At 40.7% G+C, this 20,799-nt stretch overlaps 2 protein-coding genes across 2 annotated transcripts; both read left to right on the top strand.

Annotated features, from left to right (window-relative positions):
• Positions 1-5,642: 5,642 nt before the first annotated feature.
• LOC120285986 (2-hydroxy-6-oxo-2,4-heptadienoate hydrolase-like) lies at positions 5,643-8,658 on the top strand. The gene is made up of 6 exons (XM_010029605.3): positions 5,643-6,175; positions 6,260-6,429; positions 6,598-6,729; positions 7,553-7,645; positions 7,777-7,844; positions 8,109-8,658. The coding sequence occupies exons 1-6, from the start codon at positions 5,851-5,853 to the stop codon at positions 8,269-8,271; spliced, it is 951 nt and encodes a 316-aa protein (XP_010027907.2). The 5' UTR covers positions 5,643-5,850; the 3' UTR covers positions 8,272-8,658.
• Positions 8,224-19,137, top strand: LOC104418302 (2-hydroxy-6-oxononadienedioate/2-hydroxy-6-oxononatrienedioate hydrolase-like). Its single transcript, XM_039301341.1, is given in 8 exon segments — positions 8,224-8,325; positions 16,795-17,013; positions 17,016-17,165; positions 17,257-17,426; positions 17,570-17,701; positions 18,154-18,246; positions 18,380-18,447; positions 18,714-19,137. Coding segments are annotated over 8 exon segments (981 nt in total). The 5' UTR covers positions 8,224-8,312; the 3' UTR covers positions 18,850-19,137.
• Positions 19,138-20,799: the final 1,662 nt, after the last annotated feature.

The raw sequence follows: 20,799 nt of genomic DNA on the forward strand, positions 1-20,799 counted from the left end.
AAATTGGATATTTAAGTGCCAACTTTGGCGAGGTTAGTCGGAAATCTGACGTGACATTATTTTGATAATAAAACCAATCTACATGGCTCACTGGAAATTCATGTGGTATTGACGTGGCTAGCTTGTCCCAAAATGATGTCGTTTTGTCCCCAAATTTGGTTTTAAATATAAATATTAATTAAATTAAATTTAAAAACTAAATTAAAAGAAAATGGGGGGAGCAAACGACAAGGGCTGTAGCCCCACCATCACCGAAAATGGTTGTCAATGGTGGGAGCACGGTTGGCCCAGGTCATTGGGTCCCAGCTAGTGGCCGGCAACCCTAGCCGATCATAGGCGAGGCCACCCTGCCTTAACTAACTGCAGCCCTTGGCCAAATTTGGGGGAGGCCCACAACCTCGCCCCAGATCTAGGTGAGTGTTGTCCCTGGCCCTCCTTTGAGATTGGCCAAGGTTGCCGGCTATTGGCCCGGGCCTGAAAACCACAACCGACCCTCGCCACATCGTTGTCAGTCCTTTTCGACAATGGTGGGGCAACAATGGTGAGGACCATAGAGGCGCTCGTTGATTTGTTGCCCTGTTCTCTTTTTTTATTTTTATTTTTTAAATTAGTTTTAATTTAATTAAATTAATATTTATATTAAAAATCAAATTGGGGGCAAAATGATGTCATTTTAGGCTTATCTAGTCACGTCAGCGTCACGTGTATAATTATTTTTAAGATAATTGCGTCATTAGTAAAAAATATTGCTGGAAAATGCCATGTCGGCAATTTAGTCAAAAAACTTTCACCCTTAGCACTTAAGTATTCATTTCTTCTCCAATTTTCACATGTAAATGTATCTTTTGGAAGTTGTAACATTTAAATATCCATTCGTGCCAAATTTTGATACTTGAGGTGTCTGGTACTCAACTCAAGGATTATAGGTGAAGTGCATATAGAGGTCCACATGGTAGATCTAGATAGTATTTCCTCTTCCGAAACCAGGTATATGCTGCCTCATTTGTGCATATAAGCGACGTGGAATTTTGTCCTTGCCTAAGGGCTCTTTTTATGTAAGTGATAAAGTCGAAACAAGCCCAGTAGAATCGGTGATATTAGGTCACAAGCTCAAGAATCGTGAAATGGGCAAGCCACAATATAATTTTTTTGGCATCAAAGTGCCATGAATGTTTAATTATCTACTTGGCCTCATTTAGTAAAAACTATTTAGACAGTATTAACATATGAGATGTCAAATGTAAGGAGTACAATTGAATTGTTCTCGAACTCAAAGGAGTTAATCCCCCCCCAACAAAAAAAGAAGAAGATCAAACTAATGCACTCATACTTCATTTATCCCATACTAATTTTCATGTCATAGAAATCCCAAACTAGTATATCATACCACATTTATCAACAAACTAATTTCAGGTTACAAAAAATTCCAAACAAGAACACTTGTATCATATTTGCCCAAAGTAATTTTCGTGTCACATAAACTCCAAACTCATCGAAATCTTAGATTGGGAAATTTGCTGAAACCTACTTATTTGCCTTGAGAGCTTCCTCAAATTTCAAAATCTACTAAAATCTCTAATTTGTATGACAGAAAAAATTAATTTAGGATAAATATGACATAAGTGTACAATTGAATTATTCCTGAATTTAAAGTGCCACTATTAGAGCTTTTCTTCACCAGGAGTTCATTGCACAGAATATTTGTTGGAGTTTCTGGCAAAAATTTATGGAATTTCTAAGAGTTTAAATTCAACCTATCTAGACTATGTTCCAAAACAATTATAGACAACGGGAATTGCTATGTTTTCCTAACCTCAACCACATCATTACAAATACTTCCTACAGATTTTCCAAATTAATTTAGCGAATGGCCAAAAAAAAAAATCTCCATGGTCCCCTCTGTCTTGCCTTCCGTCATCTTATTAAGTGGAGTTCTATTAAATAATAGAAGAAAATGCTACAATTTTCCTTTTAATACAATGATTCTCTTTTGCCATATGAGCAATCAATATTTAGGAAAATAAAAAATTTGTTACTTGCTATGCATGATCTATGGAACACTCTTGTTAGCCCCAACCCTCAAGCTCGGGACAACCCCTATTTCTCTTTGATCATTTAGATGCAACGTCTCAGGATGCATTGCCAACCTATTATTTTTATTTTTGATTAGATACAAGTGGAAGCATATTCTAAACACTCGGTCAATTAAAAAAGAGCAGCGATAGTACAAGCATAACAATAAACATTTCCAAAAGCATTGCCTTTATTTATATACTTGTTAATTCTAGGAAGTTGAATATTCACAAGCCCTTACACTGCAGTTTCCCACCAACCATAAAAAACCATCAGAGGGTTAGGGCTAACTTAAGATTTTCTAACACAAGGGCCAACCAAAAGAGATGCATCTCGCGCCCATCACCAGCCATGATATTTGGGTGGAGTCTTAGGGTTAGACTTCTCATCAAGATTGGTCTCCAGATCCTCTACGGCACCATCAGGGGTGTTGATGTCCATCGGATCCTAAATCTGCTCTCCAGGAGTCTTGCTAGGTGGTCCATCAAATCCACACTTTAGGCCAAAATGTTCCTTCTTGACTCGAACGAACCATGCCTTAAACCTGTGGGCCACACAATTGGCCAACCATTCGTCTACCCAGACAGTTGTAAAAAATACAAAAAAAACTCACAAATGTGTTTTGTCCTCGGCATAGACAAATTCACAACAATTTCTCGATCCATCATGACCCTTAACCGAACATGACAGTTCTCCATACTATGGGCTTGAAAACAACAAACAAGGTAAAATCTCAATAAGTTAACAACCTAAGCATTGATTAGAACGCTCATTCATCTCAGGTGCGACCTACACATACAACACGTCAAATACTCCCACGGGCATTATTACCTCACCTTGTATATTTTTAACTAACACATGCCAATAACAATGCATCAAGCATACATATAATCAAAACACTCCTCATATTTTTTCATGCATAATATATTCACGTGTGTTCTAATTATTATGACCACTCAAGCCATGGCCAACACAAGAGTTGGCAATCTCCGGCATACCGGACATCATTTTGCCCCATTGAGCATGGCATCATCTTGGATCCCCATCATGGACAGCATCCCATAAAAAAAACATCAATATGGCCTCAATTACAACTCGGCATCCGGACCCCTAATGGACATCTAATAAAATCAAGCATCGTCCCCAAACTCTTGTTGGGTGACAGATTCCTTTAAGTGACCACATGAGCACACTAGTTACTTACACTAATTTTATTTCTCATCAATTAGCCAATGCAAACATGGTTTGTACTCAAACAATAAACTACTGCAATTATCACACAAGAAAATGAAATAAAATATTCACACATGATCACAAACATACATATAATTGACCCATCAAACTTTGTACACTTTTATTTTAAAACATCCTTGCCCCATTTGACACATAAAATATGATACCCAAACACGATACCTCGTGAATAACCTTTTATATGTTCATGAACCTTTCTTTAAAATAAGCATACAAGGTTTCTAAACTGGATAATTATTTTTCATGGCATCACAAGCTTCAAACAACATAAATCATGTACAAATTCACCTCATAAGTCAAGCATAAAATGTATATAAATACTACTTATCACCCTATTGCGATAACTTATCAAGATTATTCCGATAACTTATTACCATACCATTGATGGCTTATCATCTAATTAGTGATAACTTATCACTTATTTTCCAATGGCTTGCCACGCCTTTGGTGATAGCTTATCACTTACTTTATAATAGCTTATCACCTAATTACCAATAGCTTATCACTCCATTGGTGATAGCTTATCATCCTATTCATGATAGTTTATCACTTCCACTTATCACTTTCCTTGATAATCTATCACCACTACTTATCACCTATTGTGATACCCTATCAATTCTATTCATCATTTATCGCAATAACCTATCAACTAAGCTATCATTAATTAATACTAACTAGAATTAAACTTAATCTAAACTTCCCCTAAATGCAATAAACACTATAATCAATGATTAGGAAGTTAACTCACCGTTTAATAGAGACAGTGAGTTAATGGTGATGGTGGCACGACAATGATGAGGGCGTGGTGCTCATAGTTTGAATGGCAGCCCTAATGGCGGCGGTTTGGTGAGGGCACACAGAGGCAGCAGTGATGGCGATGAGGGCGGCTTGGCTAATAGTGAGTGGTGAATGGCAACGATGTCGAACGGAAAATGACAACACGAATGGACAGCAATGATGTGGCGAATGGCGGTGGCAATGGACACGACGGCAAAGGGTGGTGATTGTGGTGAAGAAAATGAGAAGAAGGAGAAGAAAATGAGAGAAAGATGGAGAGAGAAGGGGTTCAGCCGAATAAGGAGGAAGGAGGGAAGAGGGAGAGGGAGAGGGAGGGGGAGAGAGAGAGAGACTTGTGAGACTTTTCCCCCAAAATCTTCCTTAATCAAATGCAATCACCAAATCCCTCCAAAAACCCTCTCTTCCAAGTCTTTTACCTTTTGTCTTCTTCTTCTTCAATGCCAAAGGTCTTCTAGAAAGGCATTTTGGTTATTTCACCACTTTAACACAAAATCCTAATTTTGCCCTTGAGCCCAATTGCTTGAAATAGGTTTGGATGGGGTTGGTGGGCTACTTTGGGCTCTCCTGGCCACACTTCCTAGGCATGAAACCCATTAGGCCTTTGCTCGGCGCAGCTCCTTGTTTTGGCTTCCAATTCTCGACCTATTAATTCTTATCTAAAATTTAAAACTTACTGAGATGAATGAGGCGACGTCCAATAGGTCAGTTTTGAAATCCTTGGAAGTTCGATATCCAAAATCGAATTAAAATTCATGGTTAAAATTGATCATGTGTAACTTTAGTACAATCTAAATTATCGAGTGACTTTTAGGGCTTTTGCACATTTGTCTCATGGTTGATAAAATTTCAATTCATGTTTATGTCTCTTCAAATCATGGATAAATCTTGATTGCCACGTAATCGCGACAAATCAATTACTTGCCATGAATACAAGATTAATAGGAAATCAGTTTATTCGTTCACAGCGAGTATCGTAATTGTGCAAAATCACCTGTAAACCGACTACGTACTTTTATCGAATCGATTTATATCCATTCGCTAATTGACTTGCAATAGCATAATATTGTCCCTTGTCGAGGATCAAGCTATTTATCCACGATTGAATTCTCTAGTCATGTGTCTTTTTAATCTTTTATGGTCTCTGTCAATAGATTAGTTAACTCATGAGTAATCAATTCATAATAAATTCAACTATCAGTGTATTGATAAAATAACAATTTCTTATATCTCAAGAATGGTCGAATTTTAGGACTCTTGAAATTGACACTTCTAAAATAATTGCACATCTGAATAGACTTTTACTGTTAGCTTAATTTAAATCTCTCGATAGACGCACATCTCTTGAGGCCACCGTGTTTGATTTGGCTTTTCAAGTCTTAACCAAGGAAGCTTCTTGGAATCTTCTTCTTGGTAAACACCAAAATTAGTATTCTATATAGAATACAGCCGGTTAAGAAAGCTTCTTTGAATCTTCTTCCTGGTAAACACCAAAATTAGCAGACTATATAGAATACAGCCATTAGCAGGTTGACTTTATCGCCGTCTCTGCTCAATCCAATAGTATCACATTCTTAAGGAAGAAGAAGAGATTCTTAAGGGAGAAGAAAAGAAAACGCCACCTTCATTTCTTCATCAAACCCACCATTTCCGTCCTCCAAAAGCGAGCCACTCCTCAGAAAACCTCAAGACAATACCCACAAAAGAGCAAACAAGATAAACCAAATCTCGATGGCAAAGTGCTTCAGCTTTTCAGCGACATACGACCGATGGTTGCGCTTCTCCTATTCCCGGATGGGCCTGAAGTCGACCACCACCGACCTCAGCGGCGATGGCACGGTCATGCACTGTTGGGTCCCCAAGACGTACAAGCCCAACAAGCCCAACTTGCTCCTTGTGCACGGCCTCGGAGCCAGCGGAATGTGGCAGTGGAATGCGTTCGTCTCGCGCTTCATCGAGAGATTCAACGTGTACGTGCCTGATCTCTTGTTCTTTGGCGACTCCTACACGAACCGGCCCGAGCGGACCGAGCAGTTTCAGGCTCAGTGCGTCGCAGGTAGGACTGTCGACTTTCTGACAGACAGGATACCAAATGAATCGAGAAAGACTGACTTGGATCAGCATTTGACCCGTTTTGCAGGAGTCTTGAAGGCTGAGGGAGTGAGAAAGACGGCAGTAGTGGGGGCAAGTTACGGTGGCTTCGTGGCATATAGCTTGGCGGCGCAGTTCCCTGAGATGGTGGAGAAGTTGGTTTTGTGGGGTGCAGGGGTTTGTATGGAGGAGAAGGATATGGAGGATGGGATGTTTCAGGTGGGCCAGAAAACATTAGATAGACTCGTTTCCTGAGTGGTAATCAAGTTGCAGAAACTGCTCTGGAACTTGTGCCTAATTCTTGTGGGAGTTCAGTGCGTGTCTCACTGTTTCTTGATATTCGTGATAATGGAACTGGGTCTGTCTTTGGGCAATGTCGTCTTACAGGTGAAGAGCATGGACGAGGCCGTGAGTATCATGTTAGCACAGACGCCAGAGAAGATGAAAGAGCTGCTCGAGGTCGTCTGTTACAAGCCGGTGATGACAATTCCCACTTGCTTGATGCAGGATTTCATTAATGTAAGTCAACGAAAAGTTACAAATCTCTCAGCTGCACGTTTGTGTTTTAGCACATTGCCTACAAATCCGAGTTTATTGATGCCAAGTGTTCAGTTTTCGTTTCCTTTGCTAGCGAAACTCTCACCCTTCCTTTTCCTGATTCATAATGGAAGTTTATACGGTTAATTATCAGGTAATAGATACATTGAATGGGGAAGTAGAATCTTTACATGGCTCTCCTCTGTTTTTATGTTATCGTGTAGGCCACTTCCTGGCCATACTCATGATAGTCTTATTCACATTTTATTGCTCAAGATTAGGAGGTATCAGGCCGATTAAATTCTAAATAGATCAGAGTAAACCCCAAAACCCCATGTTATCTGTCGATTCTATGAGAGTTTGTACATGTGCAAGGACGTGAAATTTTGGTCAAAGAAAAATTACCATTCAGCATTCTGCCCTTGACTCTCACAACTCTGTTCACGGTAACCCATATTTGAGGTCTACAAATAATGCATTGGCATCATTTTGTCCCTGAATCTCGACAATAATGAACATTTCAGACACTAGATAAAATGAACAAGTAATTTGTTCCTTGTGAACTGAGACTACAAGATGTCAAGTTGTGAAGGCCAGTAGATATTAAACGGTGGGTTGTGATACATAGTGCTAACTCTCACTGTCCATCAATCTCACATCAGCTGCGCTCTTTCCAACAAACTCATGAAAAGCTAAATATTAGATTTTATCTGGTGATGTTTTTCGCGGGCTAAACTTGGAAGAGCTTATATCGATCACTCAAGTTTTGTGGCATTTCAAGAAAGCTTACCATGATTGTCTGCAGTTCATGGGTACGGAGCACCTTCAAGAATGGACAGGGCTGCTCAATGCCTTACACAAAGATAGGAAGATGTCTAATCTTCCTAAGATAACTCAGGTTTCTTTCTCTCGAAATCTCTGTCCTCTTGATAGGACTCGAGCAATTGAACCAGTTATTCACATTGATTTGTCAATATCTTCTCTTGTCTTTGGACATCCTCTCAAGCCATGGATCTTTTTCTGATGCAGCCGACACTGATAATCTGGGGGGAATATGATAGACTCTTTCCAATTGAATTGGGTCACAGATTAAAAAGGTTTCCCCTCCAAGCTTTGCTTTGCTTTTTCTGCTTTCTTTAGAAGCTTAATTCTCTAACAAGCACTTATATAAACAACATAATTGGATGAAGCCAAATCTTCAGAACCGAAGTGTTATTCACTGAGACCCCTTCAGTTTGAACTTACAATGTTAACGTGCATCAAATTCCAGGAGGATCTGTTTTTGCTAAATGGCTCTTGGTAAACTTTCTTGATGGAGTAACCTGCTTCTGTTTTTGTATCGTTCGAATGACTTTGGCCAGGCATTTGGAAGGAATTGCGCAATTAGTGATTATAAAGGATTGTGGTCATGCCCCGAATGGAAGGGACCTGAAAGGGATATACGAACACATGAAGTCGTTCCTCATAGATCCACTCCTTTCACCTAAGAAGGCAAATCAAACCAAAGACCAAAAGGTGCACTGAGAGTCAGCATTGAATTTATGGTCGAATAAGCCTCCTGCAGCATGCTTGTCCGAGGTATATAAATATTAATATAGCCTATGTAATTTGAAGTAACATGGTTCAACATAATTAACCCATGAAGAGCAATGTCCAAAGAATGGGGAATATTTCATTTTTTCCTCTAGATATTGTGTTACAGTTGCATATTTTAGGGTTCATTGTGAATTTTGCTAGATTAGTGTTGTAATGTTTGCTTGTAGTATTGCTTTCACTGTTGCACCCCAAAAAATTCTAACGGGATGAGTGAGTGATATGACTACCTTTCCACTCGAAAGATGAAGCCTCAAACTATATGTGATATCCTGAAAATTAGTCCCTATTTTGAAATATATGAAATAGTTTTATTCAGATTTTGCTGTAGTATCTTGTGCTCCAACATGATCAGTTAAAGGAGAACTCTGTGCAGTAGATTAAAAATGTACAACATTAGCAGAACTCCGGAAGAGAGGAAACAAAAATCAATGAACAGTGAGTGAAACAAAAGAGAACCGTTTGAGCACACTAAGGTCATTATCTTGATCCAAGGTTTCAAATAGGGAACAATCCTCCCCTATTTCGCCCTTCTTAGGAAATTCATCCACTAAGAATGTGACATCCCGTGATTCAAATTCAATTATTCTCCCACTTTCCTACTCACCTATGAACACATACCCAATCGAGTGTTCGAAGTATTTCATTAAAATACTCTACTTTTATCTGGGACTCAATTTCCCAAACTTGTGACAGGACTTATGAGTATAGGCAGCATAATCCATGGCTTAAGTAAACTTAAGTCCGGTTTTCTATCTGTCCATAACTCATATGGAGTGGAACTAACTGATTTAGAAGGCATCCGGTTAAGTATATAGGCAGCAGTTAACAACGCATCACTCCAAAAAGTGATATGTAAGTTAGCATACGCCATCATGGACCTAACCATTTCCAATAGGGTTGTTTCTTCTCTCGCAACACCATTTTGTTGAGGAGTATATGGAATAGACAACTGTATTCTATTCCTTTTCACCACATAATTTTCTGAACTTATCAGATAAATATTCTCGACCTCGATCGGATCTCAATGCTTTTATTTTTCTTGTCTAATTGATTCTCTACCAGGTTCATAAACCTTTTAAAACAACTTATTGCTTCAGATTTATGAGAAATCAAATAGACATATCCGTATCAGTATAATCATCTATAAAAGTGATGAAATAAACAGCCCCATGCCTTCCTTTCACATTCATTGGACCACGAGACATCGGAATGGATTAAAGGCAGAGGAAATTCAGCTCTTTTTCCTTTTCCAAATGGTTTCATTGTCGTTTTCCCTTCTAGGCAATGCTTACATATGGACAAATCGACTTTTTCAATATTGCCCAACAAGCCCTCTTTGGCTAGTCTATTCATACGCTGTTGGCCAATGTGACTAAGGCTAGCATGCCACACATTCACATCATTATCATATTTATTGGGAGACGTGAGAAGGGAATAACTAACATTTGCATTGACATACTCAATATCTAATACAATGAAACCATCTAGAAAATAACCACAACCATAGTAGTTTATATCCAAATACAAATCTACACCTTTATTATGGAAGTTCATATTAAAACCTAGTCTAACCAACACTAAAACAGACACTAAATTCCGACGAATCTCCGGAGCATACAATACATCATGAAGGAACATAGTGCGTCCACCACGCATATTGAGTTGGCATGTGCCAATTCCTTTCACTTCAGCTCTGGAGTTGTTTCCCACATAGATCCACTTAGTTCCAGTTGGCACTCGTCGGAATTCCACGAAGGATCCTCTATCCTTCGCTACATGGTCCGTCGCTCCTGAATCTACAGTCCACAAAGGATTAGACTCAGTCAAGAATACAGAACTCGACACATAAGTAAAGTTCTGAAAAGTACAAGGGGTGTTTACCTTCTTTGGCTCACGACAATTGCGAGCATAGTGACCCTTCTGGTCACAATTGTAACACTTCACCCTTGACATTTTCTTCACTTGAGGACGTTTTCCTCTCTTGTGTTGGTTAACTTTTGATTTCTTGCAACAAGGACTTGATCCTTTGCAATCCCACATATTGAACGAATCAATACGCTTGCGCTTAGAGCTCAAAGCCCTTTCTGAGCTAGAACCAGCATTGTAAATGTCTACTTTTGACTCAAATGCCATTAGACGGTCCTCTATTAGCTCAAGGTGGCGCACAGCATCCTCAAGATCTTCCATAATATGGTCAAGAGCTTCTAGTGCTTCTTGCTTTTCCAGCACATATTGGACTTTCATGTGCCAAATTTCATAGTTGTCACCATTGAGCTTTTCACCTTTGTTCAGCTCGGCAACTATGCTCTTTGTGGCTGAAGTCATTGATCTCGAACACATCGGACATATGCACGAATTATTAATGCCTATCATTTATGCATCCCTTTTTACATAGACCCATCATATTAATGAATAATTTCAAGTAAGGCTTCAGAATCAAAATGTCACTATGTTTCCAATTATCCTCCAAAAACCTAACTTAAAACTATCATCAATATAATTATCTTATGCAAAATCAATTCTATGAAGCTACAAAAACTTCTAAAACTACCTGACTAATTACCCACTGACAACCAGCGAGAATGTAAAGCAACACATTATAGGCATCCAATAAAACAATAATGCTTTCAATTAACACCAATAACATATAAGTTGCTACAGTAACAACAATCAGGTAGTAATTATTACATTAAGTTGTCCACAAAGCACACTTAATATATATCAGCCAATACAACTAACACCAAGTCAGCACACGAACTGGGAAAGATCCTATTTTGTTCAATTTCTTGATCTTTTCCCTTATAACAATACAATAATATTCATTTACAAAATCCATCACAATTTTCTTATAGAAAGCAGCTCCGTTGACATCCCATATGCGATTCAACACATCTTGCCATTCGGGTGGAAGAGTGTTTATGAAAATCGCACCATCTCGACTGTGATATTGGACGACCATTCCATATGACCTGTTGAATTTTCCCGTTGACTTCAAGGACATGATCAATTAAGTCACCTCTCTCCCATCGATGATCGGTCGCCTCGCCTATCAACTTAGACAGCCTATCCTTTTGCTCATCGGTAATTGCACGAATAGGTGCGCGTAATCTCAGAGGAGGCATTGTTCCTGCAACAAATGCAGAACAAACAAGGGATCACATTATAATCCACATAGACTTAATTGAAAAAGAAACACATTCTTTTTTTCTTTTTTCTTTTTTTTTTGTTTGGTCAACGGTCAACAGTCAACGGTCGTCGGTCAACGGTCGTCAACGGTCAACGGCGGTCAACGGTCAACGGAGGTCACCAGTCAACGTCGGTCAACGGTCGTCGGACCGGCCGAGCCAGTCCGACCGATGGGCCCGGCTCGCGCGAACCGACGGCACGTGCCGCGCGCGTGCGCGGGCCGACGTCATGCGAGACGTCAACCGGCACGTGCCGCACGCGTGCGCGGGTTGACGTCACGCAACGTCAACCGACACGTGCCGCGCGCGTGCCGAGTCTCGCCGGGTCGGGTCGCTGGCGGTGACCGTCCGGCGGAACCGTTGCCGTGCGGCGTCATCGATGACGTCGGCACGCGTCGGTCCGCAGACCGGCGCGTGCCGGCTCGCCCGCCGGCGGTGCGCACGCGCCGGTTCGCGACCGACGCGTGTGCCGCACGTCTTGGGCGACGCAACGCTTCGAGCGCGTCGCGCGCCACGCACGGCCGGCGGCCGTCAAGAACGCTCGGGTGTGGGCGCGTGCGGCGTCGCCCGGTGGTGCACGACATACCTCCGGACTCGTCTCGCGTCGCCTTTCTCCCCATCTTTTAAGAAAACAGTTTCGACATACAAAAACTCAGTAAAAAGGCCGAAGAACGCTCGGGTGTCGGGATTTTTGTCCTGATCCGTACGGCCGAAAGTTTCTTCGCGAAAACTCAATCAAAGAACATGAAATTGATCGGGAAAATATGAACTAGGGCTCTGATACCAATGTTGGGAATGACTGATCCCCGAAAAACCGGATTCGACACTAAATCGAACCCCTAAACTCAAGCGGAAGACAAGCCCGGGAATTCTAACACGTATCACCGATCCTAAAGCACACCACAGATTCGAGCGTACCTTTTAGCCACAGATTAAACACCGATGCCAATGGAGGAAGAGAAATCTTGGTCCCGTTGATCCGGTGAAGCAAAAACGCTTCGGGAGTCACTGTTTCCCTTTGGAGGAAAACGACAGAGAGAGGGAGGGAGAGAAGCGTACGTCGTTTTTTTTTTTTAATTAAACGGTCCCTTTTCTCTCTCTCTCTCCTCCCTTTTATACCCCCTTCTTTCCACGGGCCCTATTCCCGTGGGCCGGGCTTTCTGGGCCCAACTTGGGCGGACGGGCCTTAAGCCCAAATCAAATAAAGTCTTCACTTGGTTATGTCGATTGTTGGAAGTGTATTGTCTGATGGTATGGTAAGCGTTTTTGACAGTATAGTTGCCATTTTGAGTCTTTAACCAAATAATATGATCAATAGTATAATGAGGGCTTACCTGTATGGCAAGAATTTCAACAATTGTTGGTGCATCAAAGTTCTGATTAAGAAGGGGGGTGTTCCAGTTGCTGTTATTTGAGTCGAATAGATCAGCTATCATCTGCGGAGCATCGCGAGGTATAGGGCCTCCTATAACCCCTCTAGGGAGCCAACGATCTTCCCAAATTTTAATAGCTTGTCCACTACCAACAGACCATTGCGGGTGAGGTAAAATAACATCCCTTCCAAGAAGAATACTCCGCCATCCCTAGGATGGTTTGGAACCCTGATCCGCTTGCAGAAAGTCTTGTGAGTGGAAATAAAGCCCTTTAAAAAGGGTACTCCATAAGGAAGTTGGATGCTGTGGAAGTCTCCATGCTTACTTACCAAGCATGGCTTTGTTGAAGTCAATAAGATCATGAAAGCTGAGACCCCCACTATTCTTGCTACTTTTAAGAGCTTCCAAATTCTTCCAGTGTATGCCTGATTTCTTTCCGTCACTTTGCCACCAAACCTAGCAATTTTATGTTCAATGGACTTGCAAATTGACACAAGTATCTTAAAAATGGACATGGCATACTGAGGTATTGCTTCTACGACAGTCTTTAGTAAAATTTCCTTACCACCCTTCAAAATCAAGTTTTCTTTCCACCCTTCTAATTTGGAATTCACTCTTCCCAATATCCAAGCAAACATCTCCCTCTTAGATCTACCCCAGTCGGATGGTATACCAAGATATTTACTAGACTTATCTATCATAGGTATTCGGAGTTCCCGAGCAAGATTTTCCTTTAGGGTAAGAGGACAATCTTTACTAAAAAAGATTCCAGATTTATTCCTATTAACAGCCTGGCTAGTAGCAAAGCAGTATTGATTGATAATGTTGGCCAAATTCTGACATTCAAGTAATTTTCCATCTAAAAAGAAAATTGCATCATCTGCAAAAAAAACAGGTGAGATAGAGTAGGACACCGCCTGTTCAATTTGATGCCTGTGAGAAGCCCCATGGTAACTGCTTGATTGATAAGATGAGAGAGAACATTCGCCAAAAGGATGCATAGATAGGGGGAGAGAGGATCTCCCTGTCTAAGACCTCGGGATGGTTGGAAAAATGGAAGATGTTCACCATTGAATTTAACACTAAAAGATACTATCGTTATACATTGCATGACCCAGTGTACCCATGTAGCATGAAAACCTATCTTGAGGAGATAATCTTGTAGAAAATCCCACTCAACCCGGTAATATGCTTTTTGCATTCCATCTTTAGAATAGCTCGAAATTGGCGCTTGCATTTTCTGGTCTTAATTTGATGAAGTACCTCCTGCACTATTAAGATGTTATCTTGTATTTGTCATCCACTCACAAAGGCACTCTGTTCCTTGCATATTAGGTCAGACAGGTAGGGTTTATGGCGGTTTGCAATCACTTTAGAAATGATTTTGTAGGCATAATTGCAGAGGCTGATTGGGCGATATTGATCGAGTCTTTCAGGGTGAGGTACCTTGGGGATTAGAGAGATGATAGTTTGATTTAGATCAGGTGGCATGACTCCAGATAGGAAGAATTGTTGCACCAATAACACTAGGTCATCTTGAAGAATATCCCAATGGTTTTGAAAGAACCATCCATTTAAACCATTGGGGCTCAGCGCTTTAGTAACTCCCAACTGGAAAGTAGCATATTGGACTTCCTCCTTAGTGACCGGAGCTGTCTGGGACAAGTTCATTTCCTCAGTGATTATACAAGGACATTGATTCAAAATAGGGCCATAGTCGCGGTGTCCCACTGTCTGATATAGATTAGAGAAGTAATCGGTTGTCATTTGTTTTAAACACCGAGGGTCACACACCCATACCTGGTTGTCATCTTGCAGCATACTAATCTTGTTGCATTGTCTCCTTTGAATAGTAGTTGCATGGAAGAATCTGGTATTCTTATCCCCCATCGCAACCGGTTTATCCTAGAAGAGTAGTTGATGTTGTTGTTTTTCCCTTTCAAGCTGTAATTTATATCCTGTTTCATTTCGTTGATTTGTTCTTTGCCCCTCTAGAGAATTCGATTGATCTACCTTGTCAGGACAGGTGTATTGAGTGCGGATCTGTTTGCTCGATATTGCCGCCTTAGAGGTTACAACTCATTATATATTTGTGGGACTGATGAGTATGGGACTGCAACAGAGACTAGAACCTCGGAGAAGAAGTGCACACCGCAGCAGACTTACGACACGTGATTATAACTTCTCTTGATTTCTTTACATCATCGCCACGTCAAAAGAGTGGATGATGCTCTGAAATGCGTGAAAAACATAATGAATTTCTTCTTAATTGGACACGTCTTCGGTAAGAAGATGGCATGTGTTCTTTTAAAGGCACTCCAGGTTTTCTATGTTCTTGTGCACATGTTTTTGACAGCCGTGTTATCATCAAAATATCATGCAGTGGGTCGCGGCAATCATCTCTGTAGGAACGTTCTTGACGTGAAAATTCTTTTTTTTTTTTTTTTTACATTCATTTTTATTTTATAAAAATTGATTTCTTATCAAATTTTCAATGCGATCTTCTCTCCTGTCATGCCGCAGATATTAAGCAGTGCATAAGCAAGTCTATAAGTGGTTCAATATATGGTTTGATAAGTTTGGACGTCCATCAACCCCACAGCAGACTGAAGTTTGCCAAGCTATTTTCAAGAAATTGTTCAAGAACAATTGGTTTCTAAGAACACCATGCAGAGGGTTTGAAAGTCTGGCAAGCTATTTACTTGTTCATCTTTACAGATTCATTTGCACAAGTTGCTCACATTTTTTCAGTTGAACGATGTTTTGTTGTGACAGCTTTAATGTGATGATTTTTAACTGATCGGCTTGTGGACGGTACCTGTCCTACCCCAGATAAACTGTGATTTTACGTAAGGCGTGATAAGTGTAGAAAGCTTTTGAATCCAACTGAATTAATTGATCCAAGGTGTGAGGTACCACATATTCTCACTAGGTTTTACTTTTTCAGTTTGTTCGGTAGAGGCCATGCTTGTACGAGAAGCCGTCTACTCTGCACTTTAATGAATTGTGAATGGGAGGCAGATTATTACTATTCAAGATGATATCACTGCTTAGCTAGAATGCATAAATTTAGGACTTTGTTTTCGATATATAACATTAGCTATTGTCATGAGAGCCTCTTTCTTTAGCTCCTCTAAATGTCTGTTTTGCGTCATTGATGTTACTAAGAAATGAAATGAAAGAAACAGGTGCTGAAGTAATCATGCATGCTTTAAGTGACTTTAACGTATTGTCCTGTTTTTAGGCGCAAAAATTTATATTAATGCTGATTGTTTACAGGTTTGTTAGGCAACTCTGAGAATCCACGATACAAACCACTTTTCCTCGAGCTCCCTCTACTGAAGGATACGAACCACTTCTTATTTTATATTAGAACCCAAATATTATTTCATGTGTTTTTAATACAAAAAATTTAAGGGAAATAGATTTCATATGATGCGTATAAGAAATTATATCCACCATTATCTCATATTCTCACGATTTTATCTAAGTTATATTCTTATTGTACTTGACTTTATCCTATCTTGGACAAAATTAAACACGGAATAAAATAAATTTTATTCTGTATCGACTTTTATGCAGCCCTCATATCATAGTCTAATCATTTTTTTTTAAGGAAGCCACCCACGCTCTATTTTTTGACTTTTTAAGTCATTATCATGGATTGACACAAAAAAAGTCTTAACCATGGAATCTCCATTGAATCTTTATCCCACTAGACACCAAAATTAGCCGGCTACAGAATAATCTGCAGATTTGCCTGAATCCCCATCTCTGCTAAATCCAATAGTATTGCATTCTTGAGAAATAAAAAGAGCACCTCTTTCGTCGTTTGATCAAACCCACCATTTTCTTCGATCTACTCCATCCTCCAAACGTGACCCACTTCTCAGAAAACTCCAAGAAGATAACCCCAAAGAGCAAACAAGAGAACCAAATCTTGATGATGAAGTACTTCAGCTTTGTAGCGACATGTAACCGATGGTTCCGCTTCTCCTTTTCCTGGGCGGGCCTGAAACCGACCACCATCGACCTTGGTGACGGCACGGTCGTGCACTGTTGGGTACCCAAGACGTACGAACCCAACAAGCCCGACTTGCTCCTCTTGCACGGCCTGGAGCCAACGCCATGTGGAACTGGTACGAGTTCATCTCACCCTTCATCGCTGGATTCAACGTGTACGTGCCTGATCTCTTGTTCTTTGGCGACTCCTACACGGTGCGGCCTGAGCGGACTGAGCAGTTTCAGGCTCAGTGCATCGCAGGTAAGGACCGTCGATCTTTTGACACGTCAGGATAGCATAGCACAGGACACGAGCAAGGCTGACTCGAATAATCATTTGACCCGTTTTGCAGGAGTCTTGGAGGATCAGGGAGTGAAGAAGACAAACGTGGTGGGGATAAGTTACGGCGGGTTCGTGGGGTATAGCTTGTCGGTGCAGTTCCCGGAGATGGTTGAGAAGTTGGTTCTGTGCTGTGCAGGGGTATGTATGGAGGAGAAGGACATGGAGGATGGGATGTTTCAGGTGAGCAAAAAAACATTACATAGATTCGATTGCAAAAACTGCTTAGGAACTAATATGCATTTCTGTTGGAGTTCTGTGCGTCTTACTGTTTTTTCATACTTGGGATAGTGGAACTGAGTCTTGGCACAATGTCATCGCGGCAGGTGAAGAGCGTGGACGAAGCCCTGACTTTTCTGCTTCCACAGACGCCGGAGAAAGTGAAGGAGATGTTTGAGGTCACCTTTTACAAGCCGGTGACGAGAATGCCCACTTGCATCATGCAGGATTTCATTGATGTAAGTTGACGAAAAGTTACAAATCTCTCAGCTGCGCATTTGCGTCTTTGCGCATCTCCTATGAATCCAAGTTTCTGCCCTGGATTATCGCAGCTTTGTTCCCCCTTACCCACATTTGAGGCCGAGGAATATTGCATTAGGGCACTAAGTCCATGAATCCCGACTGTATGCAACATTGTGGACACAAGACAGAATGAATTAGTAGCTTGTTCCTTGTGAACTGAGACTACACAAAATATGAAGACCCTTGAGATTAAACAACCACTTGTCATACAATGTGCTAACTCTCACTGTCATCGATCTTGCATTAGTGTCCCGTTTCAACTGACTTACGGAAGGCTAAACATTTAAATTTTATTTGATGACATTTCTCACGGGAAATCTAGGAAAAGTTTTTGTCGATCACTCAAGTTCTGTGGCTTTTCAAGAATGGTCACCATGATTGTCTGCAGGTTTTGTATAAGGAGTACCATCAAGAAAGGATAGGGCTGGTCAATGCAATGTGCAAAGATAGGAAGATGTCTAATCTTCCCAAAATAACTCAGGTTTCTCTCTCTTGAAATATCTGTCCTCTCTATCGGACTCGCGCAATTTACTCATGACATATTTATATTGATTTTGTCGATATCTTCTCTCATCCTTGCCATCCTCTCAAGCCACTGATCTTTTGTGATGCAGCCAACACTGATAATCTGGGGGGAATATGATAAAATCTTTCCATTGGAACTGGGTCACAGATTAAAGAGGTTCCCCTTCTAAGCTTTGCTTTGGCTTTTCTACTGTCTTCAGAAACATGATTTTCTCTAACAACCACTTGCATAAACAACATCATGGGTTGAAAACAAATCTTCAGAACCAAAATGTTCTTAAACATCTAAGACCACTTCAATTTGAAAATCCATTGCTTATGTGCATCAAATTACAGGAGGATCTGTTTTTGCTCTATTGCTCTTGGTAGATTTTCTATGGAATAACCTGCTTCTTTTTTAATTATTCGAATGACTTTGGCCAGGCATTTAAATGAAAACGGGCGACTAGTGGTTATAAAGGATTGTGGTCACGCGATGCAAAAAGAAAACCCGAAAGAGATGTACAAACACATCGAGGCGTTCCTCGGCGATCCACTCCTTTCACCTAAATCAAACTAGTGGGCGGAAGGTGGACTGAAAGTCGGCAATGAATTCTGCAGCTTGATTGTCCAAATTTTATGTATGCGTTAATTTAAGCTGTGTAATCAGAAGAAACATGGTTCAACAAAATATAATTTATGAAGAGTAAGGCTGATAGTATGGGGAATATCTCCTTGTTTCCTTAAGATATTGCGTTACAGACGAATTATTTTGGTTCGTCGTGAATTTTGCCAGATTAGTGTTGCAATGTTTGCTTGTAACGCTATTTACACGGTACACGAAGCAAACTAATGCCATTGTGATGAACATTGTCTCCAGTTCCAGTTCAGCATGAATTCTGTGGCATATTAGTACTCAATATTCTAGGCAAAAATATGCCACAAATGCCAAAATTTAGTACAGGTAGACACTTAAGCACCACAATTTCCAAAAGGTGCACTTAACTATCACTTAAAAAAAAAAAAAAAAAAAAAAAACATTTGAGTGCCAACCCCAACAAAGCTAGCCGAAAATCCAACGTGACATTATTTTAAAAGTAAAAGTGGTCTACGTGACTTGCTTGAATTGTCTACTCAATAATCAATGTGCAAAACTACGTCATCTTCATGGTCTCCCAAAATAAAAATCCCAAATCGGCCAAAATCCCCAAATTAAAAACTGTAAATCCAGCTGCCACCAGTCACCACGAACCATCCACCACAGCCACCAACCACCACCAGGAGGTGGTGTGCTGCTGCAAGGTGCTGGTGCTTGCACCAGCTTGCACCAGCACCTGTACCTCAGCAACGACAGCGACTGGCGAGCGACTGTTGGTGAACAGCAAGCGACGACAAAGCCTCAACGAGAACAGCCACCAAGCGTGAAGAATCGAGCATGAGAAGGACAGTGAGCGTGAGATGGACGGGAAGCATGGGACAGTGCTTGATTCAATATGCTAAATGTCATCATTTATCAACCACGCCAAAATGACGTCATTTAGCATTTGCTCTATCCACATGAATAAATATTGTTAAAATAATTGTCATGTCAATAAAAATACTCGCCGGAAGATGCCACGTCAGCAGTTTGACCGAAAATTTTTGCTATTGGCACATAAGTACTCTATTTTTTTTATATTATTTCGGTACTTAAGTGTTTACTCGTGCCAAGTTTTGGCACTTAGGGTATCCGGCACTCCAATATTTTGAAAACCGTTCGTTGCTGGAGCTGAAAACATGAGCAGGTGATTGGCCTAGCCTCTTTGGAGGAGATTTCGATAACTTTTCGCACCCTCGAAGATCGCTCATGACAATGAGAGTCGTGATGATATTACTGGGCTAATTGCTCTTCTCCCATCCACTGAGATACAACTGATCTCATGATTAATAAAGATTGACTGGGCTTCAGTTTAACTTTCCTGGGCTGCTGAACTTCATCAGATGATGGTGCAGAGATGGTCAAGATGTTAGTTCTTGTAGCAGGAGGCTGAGGTAGTGAGGCGAGTATTGGGTTCGAACCAAAAGTTGCTAAAAAAATGCATGAGAAGTAGCCATTGGAAGTTCCATTCTAAAATCTGGATCTTGTTAAGAACTAGACTTGGCCCGAATTAATATTTAGAGGGTCGTTTCTCCGTCGCCCAAACGGTTTGGGAAGGAGGAACCAACATCGACGACTCCTTTAGGCATCATCATAGGATTCCGACACCTATTTTCATATGTTCGATTTGGGAGATAACTATCACTTAAAAATGCAATTATGTAATTCTAGTCCACAAGAATGTAAGCATGTACAAATTTCGAGGACTCTCTCAAGCCCAATTGCCCTTCATAATTGAACTAAGGTTTTCTAAGATGAAGAGCAAGTAGAATCCAACCCGCGACCAAGAAAATTCGGAGTATGCCCTTTCTGGCTAGGCCAAATGCCACGATGGTTGTTTGAGGAGTTTTTATTCATATTACAATGGAAATTAATTAAAAATAAATCGATACA

This window comes from Eucalyptus grandis, chromosome 9 (assembly GCF_016545825.1).
Source record: "Eucalyptus grandis isolate ANBG69807.140 chromosome 9, ASM1654582v1, whole genome shotgun sequence".
In the NCBI taxonomy this organism is placed as follows: Eukaryota; Viridiplantae; Streptophyta; class Magnoliopsida; order Myrtales; family Myrtaceae; genus Eucalyptus; species Eucalyptus grandis.